Source organism: Rhinolophus hipposideros, assembly GCF_964194185.1.
Source record: "Rhinolophus hipposideros genome assembly, chromosome: 18".
Taxonomy (NCBI): Eukaryota; Metazoa; Chordata; class Mammalia; order Chiroptera; family Rhinolophidae; genus Rhinolophus; species Rhinolophus hipposideros.
Window position 1 is genome coordinate 4714431 of NC_138064.1, and position 22318 is coordinate 4736748.

At 45.1% G+C, this 22318-nt stretch overlaps 2 protein-coding genes across 2 annotated transcripts; both read right to left on the bottom strand.

The window, feature by feature from the left end:
- Nucleotides 1-658: 658 nt before the first annotated feature.
- On the bottom strand, nucleotides 659-18181 carry IFRD1 (interferon related developmental regulator 1). Its single transcript, XM_081080062.1, has 13 exons — nucleotides 18045-18181; nucleotides 14258-14362; nucleotides 14042-14126; nucleotides 13125-13249; nucleotides 11374-11531; nucleotides 10414-10464; nucleotides 10155-10330; nucleotides 9964-10072; nucleotides 5473-5607; nucleotides 3627-3755; nucleotides 3166-3261; nucleotides 1293-1411; nucleotides 659-827 (listed from the first exon to the last, which is right to left on the bottom strand). The coding sequence occupies exons 1-12, from the start codon at nucleotides 18133-18135 to the stop codon at nucleotides 1322-1324; spliced, it is 1350 nt and encodes a 449-aa protein (XP_080936188.1). The 5' UTR covers nucleotides 18136-18181; the 3' UTR covers nucleotides 659-827; nucleotides 1293-1321.
- On the bottom strand, nucleotides 18179-18337 carry LOC308510574 (uncharacterized protein; the record flags this gene model as incomplete). Its single annotated transcript, XM_081080063.1, has 1 exon — nucleotides 18179-18337. One exon carries the CDS (start codon nucleotides 18335-18337, stop codon nucleotides 18179-18181), a length of 159 nt encoding a protein of 52 aa, XP_080936189.1.
- Nucleotides 18338-22318: the final 3981 nt, after the last annotated feature.

The following is a 22318-nucleotide window of genomic DNA, read 5'->3' on the forward strand; positions in this document are numbered from 1 at the left end:
TAAAAAGTCATTTTTATTTAACAAGATGCATACATGAAATGGAAAATTTAGAGGAAAACACTGCTTGCTATCTTTCCATGGTTCTAACCTACTGGGAACCCACCATGCAAACCCCAGCCCTAGATTGCATGTTTTTCCTTGCACTGCACCCAAGGGTGGGACTCACACCCCACTAAAAACAGCAACTCCACGGGGCCAATCATTTCCAGCAAGAGGCACATCAGACGGCTCAGCTGCGGGGCTGTAGGAGGGACGCTGCCTTGGGAAAGTGCCCTGGGTGACTCCGGTTCTTCTCTAGTGTGAGCCCTCTTTCACCCCTCACGCCTCGTCACCGGTTTCCGCACTGATAGCAAAGAAGCAAGCGTATGAACTCTATACTGCAGATGTTGCTTGTGCAATGTCGTTTTAACATAAAGCTTAATAATAAATTCTTAATGCAGTCACAATACCTGCAACTTGTCATGGAGTGAAAACTAACTCACAGTGACAACTAAGTAACCAGAACCCCAATGATTCACTGCTGTATTTTTTCATCTACTTTCGGGTTTCCAAACATACAAAGTAAGTTTTGTCTCCCTCCTTCCCTCCCCAACTTGGTGGTTTTGCACTCTGAACCTCAAACCCATAAGTGATGTTTCTTCTATTAGAAAAGAAGCACTTTTAGTGTGAAAAGATCTTTATTTCAAAATAAAGAGCACAGGCTTACACAACAGATGAAATTAATGTTGCTGCCCTCAGACGTGCAGGTGCGCGGCCGTCCTGGCTATCCTAATTCATCCTGAACTCCCAGAGCTGGACCGGACGGCCTCGAAGTGTAGCTGTGAGGTCTACGGTATAATTGAATTCACCTTTGTTGATCCCAGTGACAGAATTATTCGGTTCCATTTAAAATTAAAACCATAGCAGCTTTTCCAGAAGAACTAGCTCCCCAAACTATATCCAGAACTCGTTTGTCTAAGATCTTAAATAGCTTCTATCATCTGCATTATAATCAACATATCTGACAACCACAGTATAAGGTACTTAACCTTGGCTTATAGTTTTCTTACCGTGAAATACCATATGCTTACTCTCTTCATAAATAGAAAATGACCAAACATTACAAACACTTTATTCATGTTTACTGATCCTATTTACAGAAAATACTCAATAATCAGAACTTACCATTTGCAATACTATACATTAAATTATAAGTAATATAACCCCTGCTACAAAAGCTATCTATGTTGACGAGATAAAAACTGTCTCCAGAGTTTAAATACATTAGAAGTTACAAATAAAAAAATCAGAACTTAGAAAGTAGTCTTCAAACGCTGAAAATCTAGAAGAATTCTCCAACATCTGCTCTCTTATCGCGACATTTGCTTCGAGCTTTGGTTCGAGCTTTGAAGGCTGCAGAATTATGTAAATGCTGAATTGAAGAAAAGGAAAATATATGTGAGCCACACAGGCTTAAGAGTCTCGTAAGATTTAAAATAATATAAATAAAAATCACAAAAGGGAGAAATGAACTAATTCAACACTATAAATGTTTTAAATGTTTGTAAAAGACATACAAAAAGATAAAGGACAAGGGGGAAATTTAACACATATAATAGCTAATGGCTATCTATAGTAAGAAAATTCCAGTGAAAAAAATTGAAAAAAAAAAAAATGGTACATCAACATTGCATCTGATCAAGGAAAAGTCAAATCATGAACTAATGTGGAAAACAAAATCCAACCATGCTATCAATAACAAAAATATGAAGTTCCATTTTAATACTCGTTAAACAATTTTTTAAATTAGAAAACCTAATGCTGTCAAATACGCGTGTAATAGTCACACGCTTTCATTCATTGCTGGAAACAATTAGAAATGACAGAATAACTTTGGAAGGTAATTCAACTATGTATCAAAAAGTCATAATTCCAGCCTTGTATTCCCATGCAAGGATTTGTTTCAAAAAATAGTCCAGGAGAGAAAAGTGTGTGAAAATATTAATAGTTATTAAAAACCCAACAATCAATGACATGGTCATAAAAATGATTAAATTTATAGATTCTATTAACAAATACATTAAGCACTTCCCACCTATTATGAGGGCTATAATTTAAAGCAAAAAAGAGAGAACAAGTGTTGGTAAGAATGTAGGCAGCGGAACCCTCTTACACTGCTGGTGAGAACGTAAAGAGGGTGCAGCCGCTGTAAAAATGTTTGGTAATTCCTTAAAAAGCTACACTGAGAATTAGTATGACCCAGCAATTCTACTCCTAAGTATACACGTAAAAGCTCTGAAAACAGACCCTCTAACAAGAACTTGTACACAAATATTCACAGCAGCACCATTCACGAGGGACAGAAAGTGGCAACAAGCTGAGTGTCAGCATCTGCTGAATGGGAACCACGGTGTCGCCCCACTTGGAACGTACTCGGGCAATGGAGTAACATCCAGCCACAGAACAGAACACAAACCTCAGCAAAGTGACGCGAGGTGAAAAAAGCCAGACACAAAAGGTCACACACACGCTGTATGATTCCACTTATATGAAATACCCAGAGAAGAAAATCCAGAGACAGAAAGGGCATAGTGGATGCCAGCAGCTGGGAGAACGAACGCTCAATGGACAGAAGCTTCCTTTTGAGATGAAAATGTTTTGGAACTAGACGAAGATGACGATTGTGCAACATTGCAAATGTACAAAATGCCACTGAACTGTACACTTTCTAAGTTTATTTTGTTAGTAAACTTTACCTCAATACAAAAAAAATTATGTAACTAAGGAATTTTGAAACATTAAGTGAGATGATATGAATCACTTTTCAATGACACACACTCTCTGAGCCCTTCAGTTTCCTCATGTGTACTAACTCAGTTATCTGGTACAAAAGCAGCACTGAGTAAATATTTATTCTTAAATATAAACGCATCAAACAATAAAAGAAAACAAAAAATGAAAATATGTCTATGCTAAGATACTAAGACTATGGGTAAGCAGTTGGCGTTGAAGCCCCTCCCCCTAAATGCAGTCAGCCCCTATGCGTTTACTGCCGCTATTGTGTCTGAATCTTGAGGAACTAAAACCCCACACACAGCTGAACACCCGTCATCCAGCAGAAGCAAAGCTTGGGCTCTGCTTATCTTTGGTGCATTTAGGTCTGTTAAACACAAAAATAAAACTCACCCTTTCAAAACGCGGAATCTTCATTGATTTAAGTGTTGCAGCATCAAGCATCACTGGCGGCCCAAGTTCAAACACATTACGAAGGAATTCATTTGACTTCGGTAGGAGAAAAAAGTGGTACAGCTTGGTATTAAACAGCAGCTCGCTTTTACTACGTAAAGTGAAATTGATTAACAGAAGTCCTTTGGCGCTTATAAATATGAACTTAGGTCATTTATCTTCTTTCTGTTTCTCATCATGTGACCAAATTGTTTTCCAGTGCAACTATGTGTTTTCATACAAGGATATCAACAGTGCACCACCAGACTTAAAAAATACAAAACCAAAAAAGGAATTGCATTTTTGTTTAATTTCACTTTTAAAAATACATTTGTATCAACTTCAAAAGCCAAGTAAGTGAGCTATACTCAAATCTGCTCCCTAATTTAAAAGCAAACAAACAGAAAAGATGCCCCTCTCACCTGTAAGTGGTACTGCATCCCCGATCCGAGGACCTCCTTAAAGGTGTCGTAGGTATGTTTTTTGACCCAGCAATCAATATACATGCGTTCAGGACCAAACTTAACAGTTTCTGTTGGAAAATCCCGTTCCTAACCAACAGAAGAACCAAAACTGTAAGAACTAAAATGGTCTCAAGATATCCTGCATAAACACAATTTCTCAATAGACATATACATGTTGCAATAAGTGAACAATATGGTTTAAACTGTTACCTCCATCCCTGAGATGTGAAGACTAAAAAGTCCTACTCTACATATAAGGGTATAGGATTTGTCCGGTTGTGATAGACTTGAAGGCACAATTCAGTTTGGATAAATAGTAATGGCAGAACCACACTGTTGTGAAAGGTTAACAATTTTAATAGCACTCAACAAAGAAAAAGTTAGAAACCTCTACTGGTCTAGAACTGAGGGGTGGGACAGCCGGTTGCAGGACAAGTCAGAAGAACAAACTGCACCACAAGCCAGGGGAACCGAGGGGAAGCAGGGGTCTAGATAAGTGAAGGGAAGGGAGTTAGCAGACCGTCCAAGAAAGAGCGGCCAGCGTCTTGGGGACTCCCAGGTCTACGAGGAGGTTCACGAGAAAGTGTGAGGATTTCAAGAAGGGTTTCTGGCTGAAAAGAAATGGTGTGGCAGCAGCAACCACACCTCAAATAGGTACTTCTCTGTGGCAGCTGAACGTCCCTCGTTTCAAAGACCCGTCAATAAAGTAGGGCCTGAGAGAAAGCTGGTTCTGATGCAAGAAAAGAGACAAGCATGCTTCACAAGGCTCTGAGGACAGGTCCTTCTTTGGCAGGGGACCCAGTCACGGAACTGAAAGCGTGAGATGAAGACATGGGGGTCAGGCCGGGGAGGGAGATAGCAGAGTATGAGGCAAACACAGGGCTTCCATTTTTAGCAGTGACTGAAGGGGAGGTAATGGCGGTGGTGTACACTGACATGGCCCATGTTCTTCTCAGGACAATCAGTCCGTGCTGCAGCTGGCTGGGCCGAGGGGCTTATACAGTCTTGTCAGGTCCTGCTGGCTCTTAAAATCCATTGCCCATAGAGGAGGCATCAAGACGGAAAATCTGAAATCAGGACTAATTCAGAAAACCTAGGACACATCTCTTGTTTTTATAGTAACGCATTTTCTTGAGTAATGATAAACTATTCCTGTATTTGGCTCCTCTGGCTACGGGGTCCAAACCTAGGAACAGTTCAGATACTCAAGAAAAAGCCTGGCTTAATTTGGGGATACTACCACACCAATCAGAAGACTAGTAATACCAATTCTTAATATGATGTCTGCTCAAGTTAAGGATTTTTGTTTTTTAGATTATAAAATCCAGAGTAAATAAAAAATATTACTATAATGCGGTTAGTCAGCATTAACCAAAAATTAGGCCCCCGAAGATCTATGCTAATGTAACCCTAGCCTTCCCAGAAAGATCAGAGGTTTTTGCTTCAAGGCACCGAGGGGTAGGCAATGACTTACTAGTCACAAAAAGCACTATACTACGTTATGTATGTGCTATGCTCCGATACCTAAAGGATGGCAAGACCACCAAGGTGAAATACAATTCTATCACTATTTTTTAATTTTTTTAACCTAATAAAAGAGTACTTTTACACATCAGAATTAAATTTTCCTCTGTCGAAAAAAAAAGTCCTTCACTTCTGTTGTTACAAATACACTAAGTCTGAAGATGAGATAATTATTTGGCCCAAGGTGAAGTTCAATCAACAAAACGACCACTGTGTAGTCTGGCCTGTGACACTCATTTCCAAACGCGTGGCTGTGGCCATGACAGTGCTCGGGCCCTACCTCCACTGCCCGCAGGACGTCTCGAAACACTGAGCGCTGCTTTCTCTTGTCCACTTTGGCTCGGTGCTTGTTTCCATCTGTAGCCAAAGCCCTAAGCATCTGAGTCAAAGACTCCATGTCTTCGTAAAAGAAGTCCTGGTGAGGAAAAAAACAATTTGGTTCAGTTTGTGACTGGTTTTTCCCCCGCCCCAACCTCTTCTACAGTTAACAAACAATAGCCCACCTTGGACAATACCCAGGGCACTGCACAGAGCAACATAAACCTTTGAGCTGTTTGAGAGGTCTTGGCACACTGGCACACACGAACATGTTTGTTTATCACGCACAAATTGAATCCAGAAATCCTGACTACAAGATGACAGGCTACCACTAAACAATGAACATTCCCCTTCTAAGCACATCCAGATGCATTCACCAAATGCTTGCTGCGCCCCTAGTGTAGTCACGACCTACCCGGCTTTCAAAGCCCTTCAGTGCGTCAGACACACTGTACCAATACAGCTTCTACCATCCTTTGGCTCCCAATCCCCAAAGCACACATTCCCAGAATTCCAAATACTCTCATTCCAAGAGTGCAAGCTGTCAGCAATGCTGTTTAAAGCACCTCATTTCTAATTTACTGGCCATATTTCAAATGAGCAATACAGCATTTACATCATGTGCACAACTCAAGTGATTACACTACTTAAAATATTTTAATCCCTTCTGGAGGGAAGTCGTATTACTATTTGCTATTACTTTGAGTTGTCTACGGGCTTCCTTTTAACAGTTCAAGTGGCTCACTTCTATGAAGTCTCTGTGTTTGGGGTGTTTTTATTTCCTAACCACATTTTACAACCACGTTCAAAACTAAAAGATGATTCAAACTTATTTATTAGGTTGGTGCAAAAGCAACTGCAGTTTTTGCAATTGTTTTTAACCTTTTAAACCGCAATTACTTCTGCACCAACCCAATAGTTGCCCCAAACTAGAGCAGACACTTACAGAAACCTGAAAGCAAGCAATTTCCAGTTGTAGTTATTAATGCCTGTTTAACTTGTTTTTGTTTCTTTTTTCATTAGGGAAAACAATCATTTAACTTATGCTATTAAAATAAGTAGCTCTTATTCCAGGCATTCTTCAAATTGTATGTACAGTTGTTTCACCTCAGAAATGAAATGAAAAAGATTATTACACTGGTGGAAAATGAGCTTGAAATCAACACAACAGATACTCTTCTAAGTACATAAATATTTTCTTATTGTCAATATTTTAGAAATTAACTATTATTAATATCAACTGTTCTAAATAATGTTTTCTTTAAATGTTCCAATCTTGTTCAGATTTGCATCTTGAAAAGCAGTTACCAAAGCTGATGAGGTAGTAAACACCAAAGTTATGTTGATCTCGATATTTAAGTTCCAATGATAAATCTGATTCTACCATAACAAGATGGGAATAATTTTACTTGTAGAGACCAGTACCTTCAGGCACTTTCCTACAGGCAGTTTCCTACTCATTCCATTGGCTACTGATTTTTTTATAGTATTGTCAAAAAAATGTATGGAAGACTTAAAAATACATATGGAATAAACCAAAAATGAAGAAAAAAACTACACATTATCTTAATTTGTTCTGAGAAGTGGGAACCACCACCAGTGGTTCCCCCAGGGGACATGTGACTGGAGACGTTTTTCTTGTCACACCTAGGAGAGAGAATGCTCCTGGCACCTGGCGGGCAGAGGCCAGGGGCACTGCCACCCCACCGCAGTGCCCAGGGCAGTGCCGCCGTCCAGCAACATCCAACTGCCCAGTCTCGGCACCCAGTGCTGAGGGCGAGATACCGCCCAACTAAGCTCAGCCACCAACAGAACCTCCTCCAGCTCACAGTCTGAATCACTGAGGTCGATACAGTATTAACTTGGAAAAATAAATGTTAAATGTTGTAGGGAAATGTCTCCATAAATTGCTTGGGGCTTAAAAAGAAAATATAAAATAGAACAAAAATAGTCCATAAATAACATCCAAACCAATCTATTAGAATTTAGGATAACTAGAGTTTAGGATAACTAGAAACACTGTACATTCAGGAACAAATTTAAACTAGGCTCCTGGAGGTACAAAGAAATAAACAGCCTTAATTCATCTAATGAGAAAACAGCATGAGCCTTATCACACAACAGGTGTACGTGTCTGTCTGTCTCTATGACGTACAGATGTAGATATCTGTCTGTCTCACCTGCAACACGTCTGTCAGATTAGGTGTGTGTGTGGGGGGGTGTGTGGAATGGGGAGAATTGGGAAGGTCTGATGGTACTGTATTTCAGTGTATGTTCCTGAGTCAGCACATCATATGGCCCCAAGATCTGTAATTCTGCCCACTAAACTGTCTTCAGTCTTATTTGCATTTACCCTCGTGAGCTCTGAAAAGGCCACTACTAGACTGCTGCCTGCGGGATAATAGTCAATTCAATTAGCAATTGTAGTGACAGCTGCCACTTACATGCACGATGGCGCGTGTTCTCAATAACTTGTGAGGCAGCTGCTGCTGTGTTTCCCCCAAAGTAAGACCTAACCGGAAAATAAGCCCTAGAATGATTTTTCAGGATGTTCCCCTGAACATAAGCCCTAATGCATCTTTCGGAGCAAAAATTAATATAAGACCCGGTCTTATTTTCGGGGAAACACAGTACTACTGTGTCCATTGTAAAGATAAGGGTGCTGAAGCAGAGAAGAAACTGCCCAATATCACCCAACTCGTGAGGGGACAGGCGTGAACCTGGCAGGCAGCGAGTCTCCAGTGTGTACCCCATCCCTGGTTAAGTGGCAAACACGCCTCGGAAACGAGGAGCGCCCACGAAGGAGAGCCAATTCCTCCAGCCCACTCTCAGCAAGTCCCTATTACTGACCTTTCACTAACTCCTTCTTTAAAGCCCAACCTAGAAGTCAGCCCTGCAGAGGTCTTTTTCTAAGTCTCCCAGGCAGAATTCATCCCACTGCTCCATTCCCGGTAAATGATATCACAAAATAATTCTGTTAGTAAACGACTGAATAACTCAATGCCACGTCTGCTACAAGGAACCCAATTTAAATCAACCTACGTATTCATCAACACGGCTTCATTTTCTGAACACCCTGTAACTACTATCCCCACCCACTCACTCCTTTCAGAAAGCTTATTTCCTCAACAAAAATAGCAAAGAAACACTAGGTTCTATTTTATAACCCAATTCATTTTTGTCCTTGACAAGAACTTAGGTCAAATGAAGCCCATTTGGGTGAGGTCTCCTGGCTATCTCATATGATTTGTTAAGCCAGAGAACATAAAATGTGTGGGTGGTAATATATTACGTTTACACAAATTTAAATAACTGAATTCAACATGCATAATTTAAAGTACATTATCAGTTCACTTTTAAGATGCATTTCAAGGGAAAAAGCAAGGAAATGACCATTTCCAGCCAGGAGAACACAAGATAAAAACTGCGACATCTGGTTTGTATGCCTTGAGGTCAAGGAGTCATTAACTAGCTCAATAAAATTAAACTGATCGCTAAACTTGAGTCCAGTTTCTCACATAATGAGAATCGTAGCTACCAACAGCTTTAACAACATCCTTTTCATCGACCTGCTATCCTTCAAACAAAAAGGGGGAGAGGGGTGGGCTAGATACAAATTTTAAAAGCCTACATACACATTTTTTGAACACAGTCCTAGAACCGAATGTGAACACTAAGGCAACCCAGAACACAGGCTGATCTGGTTGAAATTATTCAGTTTAGTCATTTAATTGCAGAAAAGTTTCATTCTGGAAAATCTTTCTCCTTACATTATAAAGCACCTAGTAAGTACACCCAGTTCACAACAGAGGTCACAAATCAGGGTGACCAATGGCCCAGCTCGACTGAGACACGGGCTTTTCCAGAACACAGGACTTTGAGTGCTAACCTGGGAGCACCTATCACCAACTGAAACACCTTCGAAAGCCAAACTGTGGGAAGGAACATCCACGAGTGTCCTGTGGGTGGGGAACTTCAAAGGAGGGGTCCCAGTCTAAAGGACCCTGCTCATCTGCACCCCTGGCTTCAAAAGGTTACACAACAGCAACTAAACTCATCTGATCCCAAACGTACCCTTAGTACTCCCTCTATTTGTCTGACATTCTACAGCGTCCATGGCTGAATTACCTTCACGTGTTCCATGTTTAAGAATCCAAGCAGACCCACACAGAATATACCACACACAACTCTCTCATGAGTCGTGGAGAGCACTCTGAAACTTTGGTTCTATAGATAGCAACAATCAAGTATAACGAACTTCATACAAATGCTGCTCGACCAACCCCTAATTATTGATTTATGTTCTGGAAAGTGTTATGTCCCACTGCCAAGAAGCCGGCAATCAACCACTATGTTCTCCAACTGGCCACCGTCCAATTCTTAACTGTGAAGGAGATGACAGAACAACGGTCCCTGTGACGAAAGCTTTTTCCTCTGCGCATCAGATACTCACACTCTCCATTCCTCTGGCCAATTCAAACAGAAGTGCCAAAGATTCACCAGCAGCTATTCTCATGTTTACATCATCAGAAGACAGCAGGCTTGGCAGTTTATGGAAATGCCTAGAAAATAGTCATTACTGTGTGAACACAAACAATTAGGTCAATAAGTGTTTTTATAAGCTATGAAAGTGAAAACACATACATCTCAAGCTTTTTCTTCACTTCGTTGATGGGGCATATGGTCAGTAACAGGGTCCACGCGAGCAGGGAGCTGATGTGAAGCGCTGTGCTGGGGGCGCTACAAACAGCAGTGTCTTTCTCTTTGACATAGGACTTGGTGAAAAGGTTTTCCAAGCATTCCAGAGTTGAGTACAGCTCCTAAGGCACAAGAACATGAAGTAAAATCACCATCTCAAGAGGGAAATGGGAAGGTAAGTGGAGTCAAGAGGTTTTCTACTCACAGTAATGTCATCTGTGGCAATAAAACAGCAAACACCAAAGCAAGTTGCACACTAAAGGACAAAAAGAAAATACAGATATTACTGTTTGTCATTTTCTTAGGAATTCTGTATCTTCCTACTTTTATAATTCAATTTGAAAATTTTCTCAGCTACATGACTACATCAGGTCCCAAGCACAGTATTAGAGAGAGAAACTGAGAAACCGGGTTTCCTAGAGCACAAGGGCGGTGGGTTTCGGCCCCAGTTCTGCTGTCAAACTCCAAGTACGACTTCAGGAAACATTCCATCTCTCTTGGGCCCTCCTTCATTCATTTCAAATAGCTCCAAGACAGGTGACATTTGGACATCTGAGATAAAGAAACCTACTTTCCCCACTAAAAACCTTTAAAAAATCAAGTTAGCTGCAGGTTTTTAACCTTTTAGAATCATTTATATTCATTTGTTTTACTGTAAACTCTACTATGAAAACTTCTAAAAAAAATTAGCTTCCAAAAATGAATACGGGAGCAGAAATCTCCTAAATTAAAATAACTGTCCTCAAGCTTCCCACCTAAAGAAAGATCTCATGAATTCAGATTGTACCTTCTTTGGAATATGCTGAAACCAGACTGGGAATGCCCTTTGTTAGGGAAAAAGGGGATAAATAAGCGAGTACACAAGATTACCAAGGTACAGCGTACCTAATAAAGACTCAGAAAACAATATTTATGTACAAACAATCTGGTTGCGATACACACGAGCCATCAATTTTCAGATCAGCGCTCTCACAAATCAATCATATGAAAACAGAACATCAAGTTGGTGAGATTACATTATACCCATGTCCCTTTTCTCCATACGACCTCACTAAAATTCCCTCATGTTGTCCCAAGGGCCACTAGCGCTTCAGTCTTTAATGTCACCATTCCCGTGCCCAGAGGTCACGGCCGGACAGGTCAAGCCATTCAGTCTGACACTTACAGCCTGCCTAGCCTGGAGACTAGCTGTGCTGTCACAAATGATTTTCTTCAGGATTGGTCCGAGCGTTTTCAGAACCTCTTCACTTTCGATCCCGGGGCCCAGCTGAATGCACAGAACAGACGCTAATGCTGCCGCTGCACGCCGCTCGTCACCTTTCCCTGGAAGAGAAGCCAGGTGCAGCCATGACCAAGTGTTCTCAGCAGAGTGACTGACTACGGCGGCAATTCCCCAGATTTGTTCAGTTTCCAAATATGTCCTACCACTTACGAAACCCGTAAGATACATGCTCCGGGCTTTGACACGAGCCATAAACCTAGTGAGGTTAGAGCCCAAACTCTGGAAAGACCTCACTCAATCCTAAGCCCACCACTTACAAGCCAAATGGTCTCCAACTACTTACTCGTGTGCTCCAAACTGGCTTCCTCACCTGTCAAGTGGAGGCCACCACCGCCTTAAGGGAGCACTGGAACAGTGCAGCAAAGTCGGTTTTAGGCCCACGTGACCTCCCAAAGCCTCCCGGGGGTCAGAATGCTCCGGCAGCCCTCGGGTTACCCTTTGAGGCCCTTCAGATGCACACGGCCCAGGGGGTAATCTAAACCTTCAGCCCCACCGCTCCCACCAAGGCTTTTAAATAAGAGATCAAAGATAGAGGATTCTTTACCACCACAGAAAATACATTAATATAGAGGGAAATGTAAATTAACTCTTTTGAGTACTGTATACACAGAAGCATGTTGGCAAATTTTGAACTTCAGTTGTTACCTGATAAATTAAAATTTTATAAAACATGCAGGTTGGAATGGAATTTTTAAAGGTCACTTAGTCCAACTATCTTATGCGATAGTTTCAATGTGAATAACTTTAGCAAAGCCAACGGAATATGTCAAACCAGCTGGCTCTGCTCTCAGCTATACCCTACCAGTCACATAACAGACAGGTCTGGGCCCCGGGCCTTTCTTATTCTGTACATCCAGAGAGGCGGGCGGGTGAAAGGCGTCCCAACACCATTCGTGACAAAACTTCATGAAGGTGAATAGGGACATAAAGCTAATCTCATTCAATTTAAAGAAACGGTGGGTGTGCTTCCTACATTTTTGGTGCTAGAAATATTTTGTTAATAAAGTGATAATGACAGTAGAAGATAATTATTTTCATGGCAAAATAATTAAGGTGGCAGCCCCAAATCTGCCTAATTGTGGTAGTTCCTCAGACTGAAAAGTCGGGTAATACCTTAATCTTTAAGGCCTTCCTTTATTCTTAAAAGTTCTATGATTCTAACAATACTAATTCCAGGATTTCCAATGCAAAGTTCTAGAATTTAAATATTCCAAAGGATATCCTGAAAATGATGTCATCCAAAGGTGACAACATAATTGATGTTTTAAATAAGTGCAAGAGAAAATGAGCTAGAGAATTATACCTTATCAAATCCAGAAAAGTGAACTGGAATGGCTTTTTAAATAATACTTTTTGTTGACATCTGACACGAGCTCTCAAGCCTTTCTTATATGCATGAGAATGGAGATCACCTGTGTGCTACACAAAGGACGACAATCACCCACTGCCACTCTTAGTTTCAAGCCGCTTATTACATGAACAAAGACAAAGCTTCTCACAAGTCTGATTTTGAGTTTTAACAAGCAGAGTATTCCTTGACAATGACAGTTATAAGGGTGAGCCAATCTTGTTGCAAAGAAGGGAGCAAATTCCTTTTGAGTTTTGTGCCTGTAGCTCAAAAACAAGGAAATTACCTTTTTTCAGGCAGCGTTCAATGCTGTCAGTCAGAGTCATTCTTCGTTCCAGAATGAATTCATAAAGCATTTTTGAAGCCAGTGCATTTTTAATACTTTCAAGGGCGGCCTGCCTTGTCTTCGCACTATTTAAAATAAAATGTAAGAAAAAGAAGACCCAGCTGGACAAGTGTACCGTCAACGACCTTTAAAAACAGCTTAGTTCCCCTCTCAATTTTTTGTTTATAATTTTTTAATCTAATTTTCATCAAGCTCTAAACATTTTTTCAATAATATAATTTTCATCTACAACTCACCTTATTACACAAAAGATTATAAGCTGCTTTATATCACAGCATCTTTGTTTATTAGTTTAATAACCACAACTTTAAATGACTACATACTATTTTCTAGTTTCAATGTACAAGACATGTTCTCCTGTATTATATACGGAAAGTAAACTCACATTTTTTTGGTTTAACACTACAAAAGCCTAGAGTTCATATTTGCATCTTCTGGGCCTTTTAATTCCATTTGTTTTAAGTCAGTTCTAGAGCTACTGGGAAGTAAGAAAAAAATTTAGCTTTGGTATTTTTCATGTCTATGATAAAATTAGTGAGCAAGAGGTTTAAGGCAAAGTTTAGTTGTGCTTTCTAGTTAAAATTAACTTTTAATTCAACAAATCCAACTCAGTTATAATCAAATGTTATATGCTATTATGCTAGAACAATGACTAATCTGAGTCAATTAATCTAAATTCTATGGCACGTTTCTATCCACATTAAAAGTCCAAAGGAACAAGAAACATTAAAACACCCAAAGTAAACAAAGCAAGCTTTAGAAAAACAAATTGTTAAATCAGAGAACTGCACGTATTATATAATAGAGAAGGTGGCTGACAGAATAACCCAGAAGGAAGAGTTTCCAGTGTTTCCTACTTCTTATCCAGGGTCAGGTCAATGAATCCCTTCAACTTGTATTCCAAGTCTTCTTGAGTTCCTTCCTCATCAAGGACTTCTGGTCCTAAGGAATAATATAAACCAACCAACCACTGTGATCCAAGTAGGAAAAAAGCAGACAGGGCACACTACTAGTACACCTTAGCTAAAACATCCTTTTAGCTAAAGTTGCAAGTTGCAATTTAGAACGCATACCATCTTCAGGAAAACTGGAAGGATCGCTGTACCCACTGCAATGGCTCATTGTTTCAATGGATGCGTCCTCATCACTGAACGGCTGCACACTGCGATGCTGGCCACCTGTTCAGTAAAAGGAGGTGGAGGTCAATGCTTTTGTTGCCACGTATTTAACTTGGGAATTTTAAAATTTACTTGAGAAATTCAGTAATAAAAACCCTAACTTATTTAAGAAAACAGATGATTATATTACAAAAGAACACACTTCAATATTCCCAAGTCAATTCACCTAACATGTACTTCACAGCACCAACAATTTACAATGTATATCAACTTCCGAAATATACAGAGCATCTACCAGGCAGCACCAGTTTACAAAAACTGTATTACACATGAAAACACTACTTCCAAACCATAACTTCAAATCATGAACACAATAAAACTAGATCCACAAATCAAGTAGGATGTCACAGATCATAAGAATAAGACAAATATATTTTCCACAGAAAATGACTGGGCTTGGTAAACATTAACTGGTGAATGGGTTAGTTTTGATGTTACGTATATCTTATGTGAAGGGGAATTTAAGGAGTTAGAGGATGGTAGTTTTAAAGATGAGTCGAATTGAAAGGAAACAAGGCTTAACATAAAAGTTTTGGTATTTGATACAGCATAAAGGCCTGTTAGACAAATTACCTTTAAAAAGAACGGGTCTAACGTATTCAATAGTTTAAAAATATCAATACTGAAAAATAAAATCTTTTTTAAACTACTCTTTCTCTCAACTTCATTAAGCTAAGTAATAAATCCATATTCCTAGTCACTGTTTTTTGCAGGAGTTTCATATTACTAACAGGATTACCTGAGCAATGCATTAAAGTAGGTCCTAAATTTTGCTCCAAAAGAGACCTTGAGTTAACCTGATTCACCTCTGAACCCAAATTTCTTATCAGTAAAATCGAACGTTGGCAAATATCACTAGGTCCCTATGTTCAGGAAATTTGTGACATTCACTATCATAAGGTAAGTTTTTAAAAAATCCTCTTAAGTTTACACCTGTTTCTTTTCGGTTGTGTGTTTTTTTTAAATGAAGGTTGTCTTTTTTTTTTTTTTTAAATCAAAACAGAGAAGAGAATTTACAAGGTTTTTAACTCAACAAAAGCAAGCAGCCTTCAAATTTGCTTGTTATCCTAAAGGGAATGAACTGTGCCAATTTAAGTAGTAAAAAATAAAGAATAAGCAATGAAGCCAAGATCCCAAAGCCTAAGCACTTCTTAATCAGAGTGCTTAGGACCAGAGTAAACAAATAAACAAAGACCTATGACATCATACTCTATTTCTGGATCTATTTTCATTTGTTTTCATGATTTGAAGTCATGGCAATAGTTGAGTAATCCGATTAACTTTTACTAATGTTTATTCACCAACCAATTTACATTTTTCATATTCAGCCTACTTCTAAACTGTCAAGAAGAGTATTCCTATGTAGGCTTTGCTCAGCTCCCTTCTCTAAATTTCAACAATTTCCCAAGACTCAGGGGAGAGATAAAAAAATTGGCTAAGTCACATCCACTCACCTTGTGATCCTGAGGCCCATCTATGACGTGGAACTCCAGACACAGAGTCCTTATTCCTTAGAGGGCTTACTTACTTATTAACAAGGCTTTATTCTTCCTTAAAAATGCTCTCTTCAAATTAAGTGCCAGGACAAGTATACATACTTGTATAAGAGGTCAATTTCATTAGCTCCTAGGACCTTCCATTAACTTAAAAACAAGTAATTCAAATGTAAGACCCATTAAAGAAATAAAAGTTGGTTATCTTTTGGCTACACATGTGAAGACCTGATTGGAATCCCATTTCTTCCAGATGTCATTTTAAAAGACCAATAAGGTAAGTGGCTCGTAAGTACAAGTGTCTGACAGTTTTCCATCTCTTCTTCTCAACTATTATTTATTCGTTGAATAAGTAGTACATTTACATGGAACCAAATTAAGGTTTTAACAAAGTAAATGTCACCCCAGCCTCCACTTTCCAGAGGCAGAGTTAGTCAAGTTCTAGTGTAAAGTCCCAAAGATACTGAAAGCGCGTATGGTTTTAGAAGCTAATCAGAGAATCCTTTCGCAGTCTGTCGCATACACAGCGGTGCCTCGGTTTGCGAACGTCACCCACGAGCTCGGAAACGCTCCCAGCGGCGACAGCGGGGCCTCGGGTCTGGCTCCGCGGAGGCCCGGCCGTGTCCGGCTCCTGAGTCGGGTTCCGGGTTTACCGCGTTCATCAACCGGGATGTTCGTCCAGGAGACGTTTGAAAACCGAGGCACCATCGTAGATGCCAAAAGTGCAGGGTTTACATGTACCTTTTTTACCGAAAACAATCAAAAGGGCAGCAGCAGAAGGCCGGTGAAAGGTCAGAAATGTGCTCAAGGTGGGACTGGGAGGTGAGCCTCATGGTGTAAGTGTCAGACCCGGAGGAGGCGCCGCGCGGGAAGGCGCCACGCGGGAAGCCCGGAGGGGACGAAGACAGCCGCTGCCAGGAGGCCACGGCCACGTCACAGACGTTTTCGCAGTGGCTCTGGCTCGCTGCTAACTCGTTTCATTCACAGAAGTGAAAGAATCAAATTATTGAGGACCTCGTGGACAGATACAAACGTTTACTTCGGACGGAAAGTGACAAGGTGACAGAGACAGAGAACGGTGACGAGGACGCGCCCTTCGCAGAGCAGCTGGAGGCCGCGAAGCTCGGGGCCGCCGCCCACAGCCGAGCCCAGCAAGGGCAGGGATAAAGCCGAGCTCCCACGGCCCAGGCCGGCACCGAACGTCCCGGGCCGGGCACAATCCCCCGTGGAGCCCCCGCAGGGCGTCCCGAGCGCCGGCGCGCTCACCTTTAACACAAAGCTCCGCGCGCGCACCGATTCCCGCCACGAGACGCGCCGTCCCGCGGGGGTGGCGGGTGGGGTGCGAGCGGCAGCGGCGGCTCGGGGTGACGACGCCTGCGGACACCCGGCGCGGACCCCGGAGACCGCCTTCCGGGCCGCTTCCCACGCGCGGGAGGCCTTTCCCCCGACGCCCCCGGCACCGGGGTCCCGCACCCGGCTCCGCGCCCGCGCACCCGGAACGCCGCGTCTCTGCGGCGCGGGACGAAACCCCGCACCTGCCTAAGGCAGCCCGAGGTCCCCACACCTCCCACGGGCTCGGGGGGCGGCCCGCGGAGCCAGCGCAGGGGACACAACGTGTCCCGCCCGGGGCGCGGGGAGCTCGCCCGGCGGGCGCCGGCCAGGGGACGGGGCAAAGCCGAGGCGGGACAGGGCCTCTGCGTCACCCGGCCCACCGCGCCCGGCCCGGCCGCGTGACACCAGCTCCACGCCCCGCAAACGTCCGGCTTTCCCCAGCTCTCCATGTGGGAGCAGAGGGCTCCAAGGCGACCGCCGACAGCACGGACACGGCTCGGAGCTCGGGCCCTCCGTCTGGGAGAGCTCTAGCGCCAGCACGGCCTCGGAGAACAGCTCCCCTGCGGCCCGGCGCCGGTCACCCTCGGCCCCCCGCCGCCCTCGGGCCCAAGGACCCATGTGCCTCCTCCCCGCCCCCACGGCCGGTGCTCAAGAGCTCGGCTCGCACGCCAGAAGCAAATCGCGCGAGGCACGGCCCGCAGCGCACGCCGGGAAGTGTAGTCCGCCAGCCCCGCCAGGCGCCCCGCCGACGCCAATGTCCGGAGGAAAAGGACTACAACTCCCACCGTGCCCACAGCTGCAGAGACGAGCTAGCCCGGCCGGCAACCGGTACCCCGGCGGCGGGCATACCCGCTTACCTGCTGTCGCCGCCGTCGCCGCAGCTGCCCCTGAGCCGCCGCCACCACTGCCACCGCGGTGGGGCGTGTTCCGCTTCTTATTCTTCGGCATCGTGGGACGCCCGGTGCCGCTCAGACTCGGAACTTAGCGAGGATCAGCCGATGGAGCTGCACTTTTTACTCGTGGGTCTGTGCGGCGGGCGGCTGAGAGGCGAGGCTTCGGCTAACAACAGAGGCGAGGAGTGGCGGGGGTGAGAGCGGGCGGTGGCGGCAGCAGAAATCCCCGTGAAGAGCTGTGATCGGAAACGATACATGTTTCTCTTTAGCGCGGGAGCTAAGGCGGGGCGGACGCGGCCACGACGCCTTAAGTAGCAGGGCCGCCGCCTGTCGTCACCATGTGTGGGCGGGGCTGGAACGCGCGTTAGCCAATCCTTGTGGATCTCCCCACCGGAGCCCCATTCCGCGCGGGCGCTGGATGCCGTGGACCAATCCCAGGCCGCGGGTCTTCCAGCCGCGCTCAGGGCGTGAGTCTTCGTAGCCTCACTGGATTCTGGGAAATGTAGTAGGCTCCGCCGAGTCCTCGCCCCTCCTCCCCACGGGCTCTGGCGTGCCCTTGTCTCCCTTCTCGTGACCCCTCCCCCGCTTCCGGGCGCCCGGGCTTGGAATGGACTTGAAGTCACGGGGGATGAGCAGTGGGGCGGCCATGCCGATGACCGGGCCTTACGTAACCAGCTGTGCTTCGCTTTCTCCGACAGCTCCTGTCCTTCCCCTCTTTAGTGTTCACCCCCGCTTCCCCGCGGCCTCTGCCCCTCCTTGGGAACGTTTTCCCACGATGGTCTCACGTGTTGAATCAGTTCAGCGATTCCCAGGATCTGTAACACAACTGGGGTTCGGGGCTGCGAGCCCCCCACCTCCAGATGGTGGGTGTAGCCGGCCTAGTGAGGTGCGTGCATGTCTCCCGTTCTGGACTCCAAAGGTCTGGGACGTCGGCGTCACCGGTTCCTGCGCGGGAATAGGTCCTGTGACAATCCACCTGCCGGTAGGCCGGTCAGCCTGGGGTGAGGGGTGGTTTCCGAGAACTTAAGAGCTGGTAAAACAGACAGACGAGAGCTGTGCATACCAGGAATCACAGGTTGTGACCCCCCCCCCCTCCATCTCTGTTGTCCTTGTTACGTTTGTCACCTACGTAGCACCTGGATTACATTCCCTACGCGGCTGTGACAGCCCAGAGTCGCTGACTCACCGAGTGTAGGTCCCACCCCCACCCTCCTCCTGAGTGCCTCCTCTCCCCTTCCGCTCGCCTTCCCTCCCGTAGCACGTTTCCATCGTCGCAGCCCAGCACCCCTGAGGCTGTCTCCCTCTCCCCGTCTCCCCTCTGGGTGTTCACGGCACGACCATCCCCCCACACGCCCAAATTCAAAATCGCAAATCCATACACGGTTGCGCTCTCTGTTTCGTGCCCCCCTAGAGCAGTCAGTTCTACAGTAAAACGTCAATCCACGGCCCAGTCTCCAGCCTCAGACGGCCTCAGCTTGTGCCTGGACAATTTAAGGGATAGTCACTTCACCAACGTTGCATGTATGATGATGTTGCCAGATTTACTTGACTAATTCACACGCTTTGACAGTTGCTCAAAAACATTCCTTGGTTCCCACTGTCTGTATATGGAACGCCGGGCCTCCTGGCCTGGCCCGGCCGGGCCTCTCTTTCCAGACCCACCTTTCACTGCTGGGTGGTACACACCAGTGTTTCCGCCACCTGCACTGCTCTCCATTCCCAGTACGCAGTGCTGCTCTCCTCCCTCCGTTTTATCCCTCACGTTGTCCCATGTCCTTGTAATGCCCTTCCTCCCATCTTCACCTTACAAAATTTTATCCACTTTTTAAGATCTAGTCCAAATGCCACCTCCTTCATGAAGCCTCCAACCAGAATTGTTTCTTACTCCTCACAATTCTTAAAACTCTCTGTAAAGCTCTAATGGCACTTATTACATCCCCACGGGCCACACAGCCTATTCAAAGATGCTATTCACGGGCAGCCGGATGGCTCAGTTGATTACAGCTTGAGCTCTGAACAACAGGGCTGCCGGTTCGATTCCCACATGGGATGGTGAGCTGTGCCCCCTGTAACTAAAGACTGACAACTGCGATTGCACTGGGAGCTGAGCTGCGCCCTCTACAACTGGATTAAAGGACAACTACTTAGAGCTGTGGGCCCTGGAGAAACACACTGTTCCCCAATAAAATTTATTAAAAAAAAAAAAGAGAGAGATGCTTGTCACTCATGGTTTCTGCTCCTGCTCCCTGCACAAGAACACAAGATATGGCAACGCCAAAAAGGAACAGCAACAGACCCACAGATAGGGGAGTCATACCACTATATTCTCTCTGGTGGCTGGGTTGGAGACACAAGAAGCAGGAGCCACATGATCTGCAATCCGCCGGCCGCTTCTCTGCCAACCAACAACCAACCAACCAACCCCTTGCTAATTGCAACCCGCCATGCTAACTGTAATCCGCGCTTGCCAGCCACCATCTTGCTAGCCCCCCATTTGCTGCTAGCGAAGCTACAGCAGTTATATTAGTGGCCAATGGCTCACTGGTTACAGCTGACGGCCAACTAGCCACAGCTGATGGCCATGCAATCACAGTTGATGGCCATTTACTACCTGAGCCAGCACCTTTCCATGTGAGGCCGAGAGCCTGGAAACTGCACTCCTGGCTCTGTCCCCACACTCCACTCCTATAGGTTCTCGCCTCACAATCTACGTGACAAGTGTCTTCTGCGAGGGGCCCTGTGCAAGGAGCCTGGAGGTGAATGCAATATCCTGGACACTGCCATTCCCTCTGGGCACAGCCAGACTTCTGAACACAGCCAGGCCTCTCAGGGCACCACCACTCTGGGCACAGCCAGACTTCCTGGACACAGCCAGGCCTCTCAGGGCACCACCACTCTGGGCACAGCCAGACTTCCTGGGCACAGCCAGGGCTCTCAGGGCACTGCCACTCTCTCTGGGCCTCTCAGGGTACCGTGTTGGAACAACAGCGACTCACAGTCAAGGGGCTTACATATTCTTGATGGCGGTCGGTCAAAACACAAAAGCAAACATCCACCAGTTCGTTCCACTACATGGTGGTATGATCCCAAACAAACAGTCAAGCCGTCCATCAAATTAGGGATGGAGCCCATTCCCCATAGTCCACAGTCATTTGCCAGGGCTGTGCGTTAGGCTCACAATGTGTGTCCTCTCCGCAGGGCGAGGGCTCCTAGTCCTCCCCAACCTGGGGGTGAGGGCCTCAGCAAGCCCTTCCCAGCGCACAGGGCCCCAACAACCTTCGCTTTCTCCGGCCTCTGCTGGTTGGAGAACCGTCCACGTCTTCCCACCCCTCCACGGGGTCCAGCTCTCTGGCAGCTGCTCCTCCTGGTCTTCCTGAGACTGAGTGTTCATACGCACAAACTGCTCCACCGCCCTTTGGGGAGCTTTGGCCGGCACCGTACCTTACTCACAGCGCCATATGTTATGCAGTGTGTCCTGTAGAGTCTCTGGTCCCACTTCCCTCACAAGAACGCAGGACATGGTGAGGCCAAAAAGGAACACCCACAGAGCCATAGGTAGGGGAGTCACACCACTATAGTCTCGCTGGCGGCTGGGTTGGAGACACAGAAAGCAGGAGCCACATGATCTGCAATCCACCGGCCTCTTCTCTGCCAACTAACCAACCCCTTGCTGACTGCAATCTGTGTTTGTCAGCCACCATCTTCTTGCTAGCCCCCCATTTTTCTGCTAGCGTAGCCACGGCAGTTATATTAGTGGCCAATGGCTCACGGGTTACAGCTGACGGCCAACTAGCCACAGCTGATGGCCATCCAGTCACAGCTGATGGCCATTTACTACCTGAGCCAGCACCTTTCTATGTGAGGCCGAGAGCCTGGAAACTGCTCTCCTGGCTCTGTCCCCACAATGCTTTTCAAAGGGCAAGTCAACTACACCGAGGAAGTAAAGTAGATAAAGATGCAGGTTGGTGGGCACGGCCTGTACCTGTTCCCCTGTACCACCCCTTCAGATGGCTGTGAATCTGAGGCCCGTGGCCTTGGCTCCCATTGAGTGAGATGACCCCAGGTGGGAGGAGGATGAGACTATAACCCTTTATCATCCCAGGCTCTTTATCATTCAGAAACAGCTTAGGTAACAATTTTGTTATTCTGTGAGCATCATTATCCAGGCTTCCTGGCGGGCTTCTGGGCCTTGGAACTCGTGTTTGCCTGCATTTGGGCCACACTCCATTTCTCTTCAT

Coding starts and splice junctions, on each gene's coding strand:
- IFRD1 (XM_081080062.1), bottom strand. CDS start 18,135: ATGCCGAAGAATAAGAAGCGGAACACGCCCCACCGCGGTGGCAGTGGT. Junction 10,465..11,373: donor GTCTCCAGGCTAGGCAGGCT/GTAAGTGTCAGA, acceptor TTTGTCCTTTAG/TGTGCAACTTGCTTTGGTGT. Junction 1,412..3,165: donor AGATTCCGCGTTTTGAAAGG/GTGAGTTTTATT, acceptor TCTTCAATTCAG/CATTTACATAATTCTGCAGC.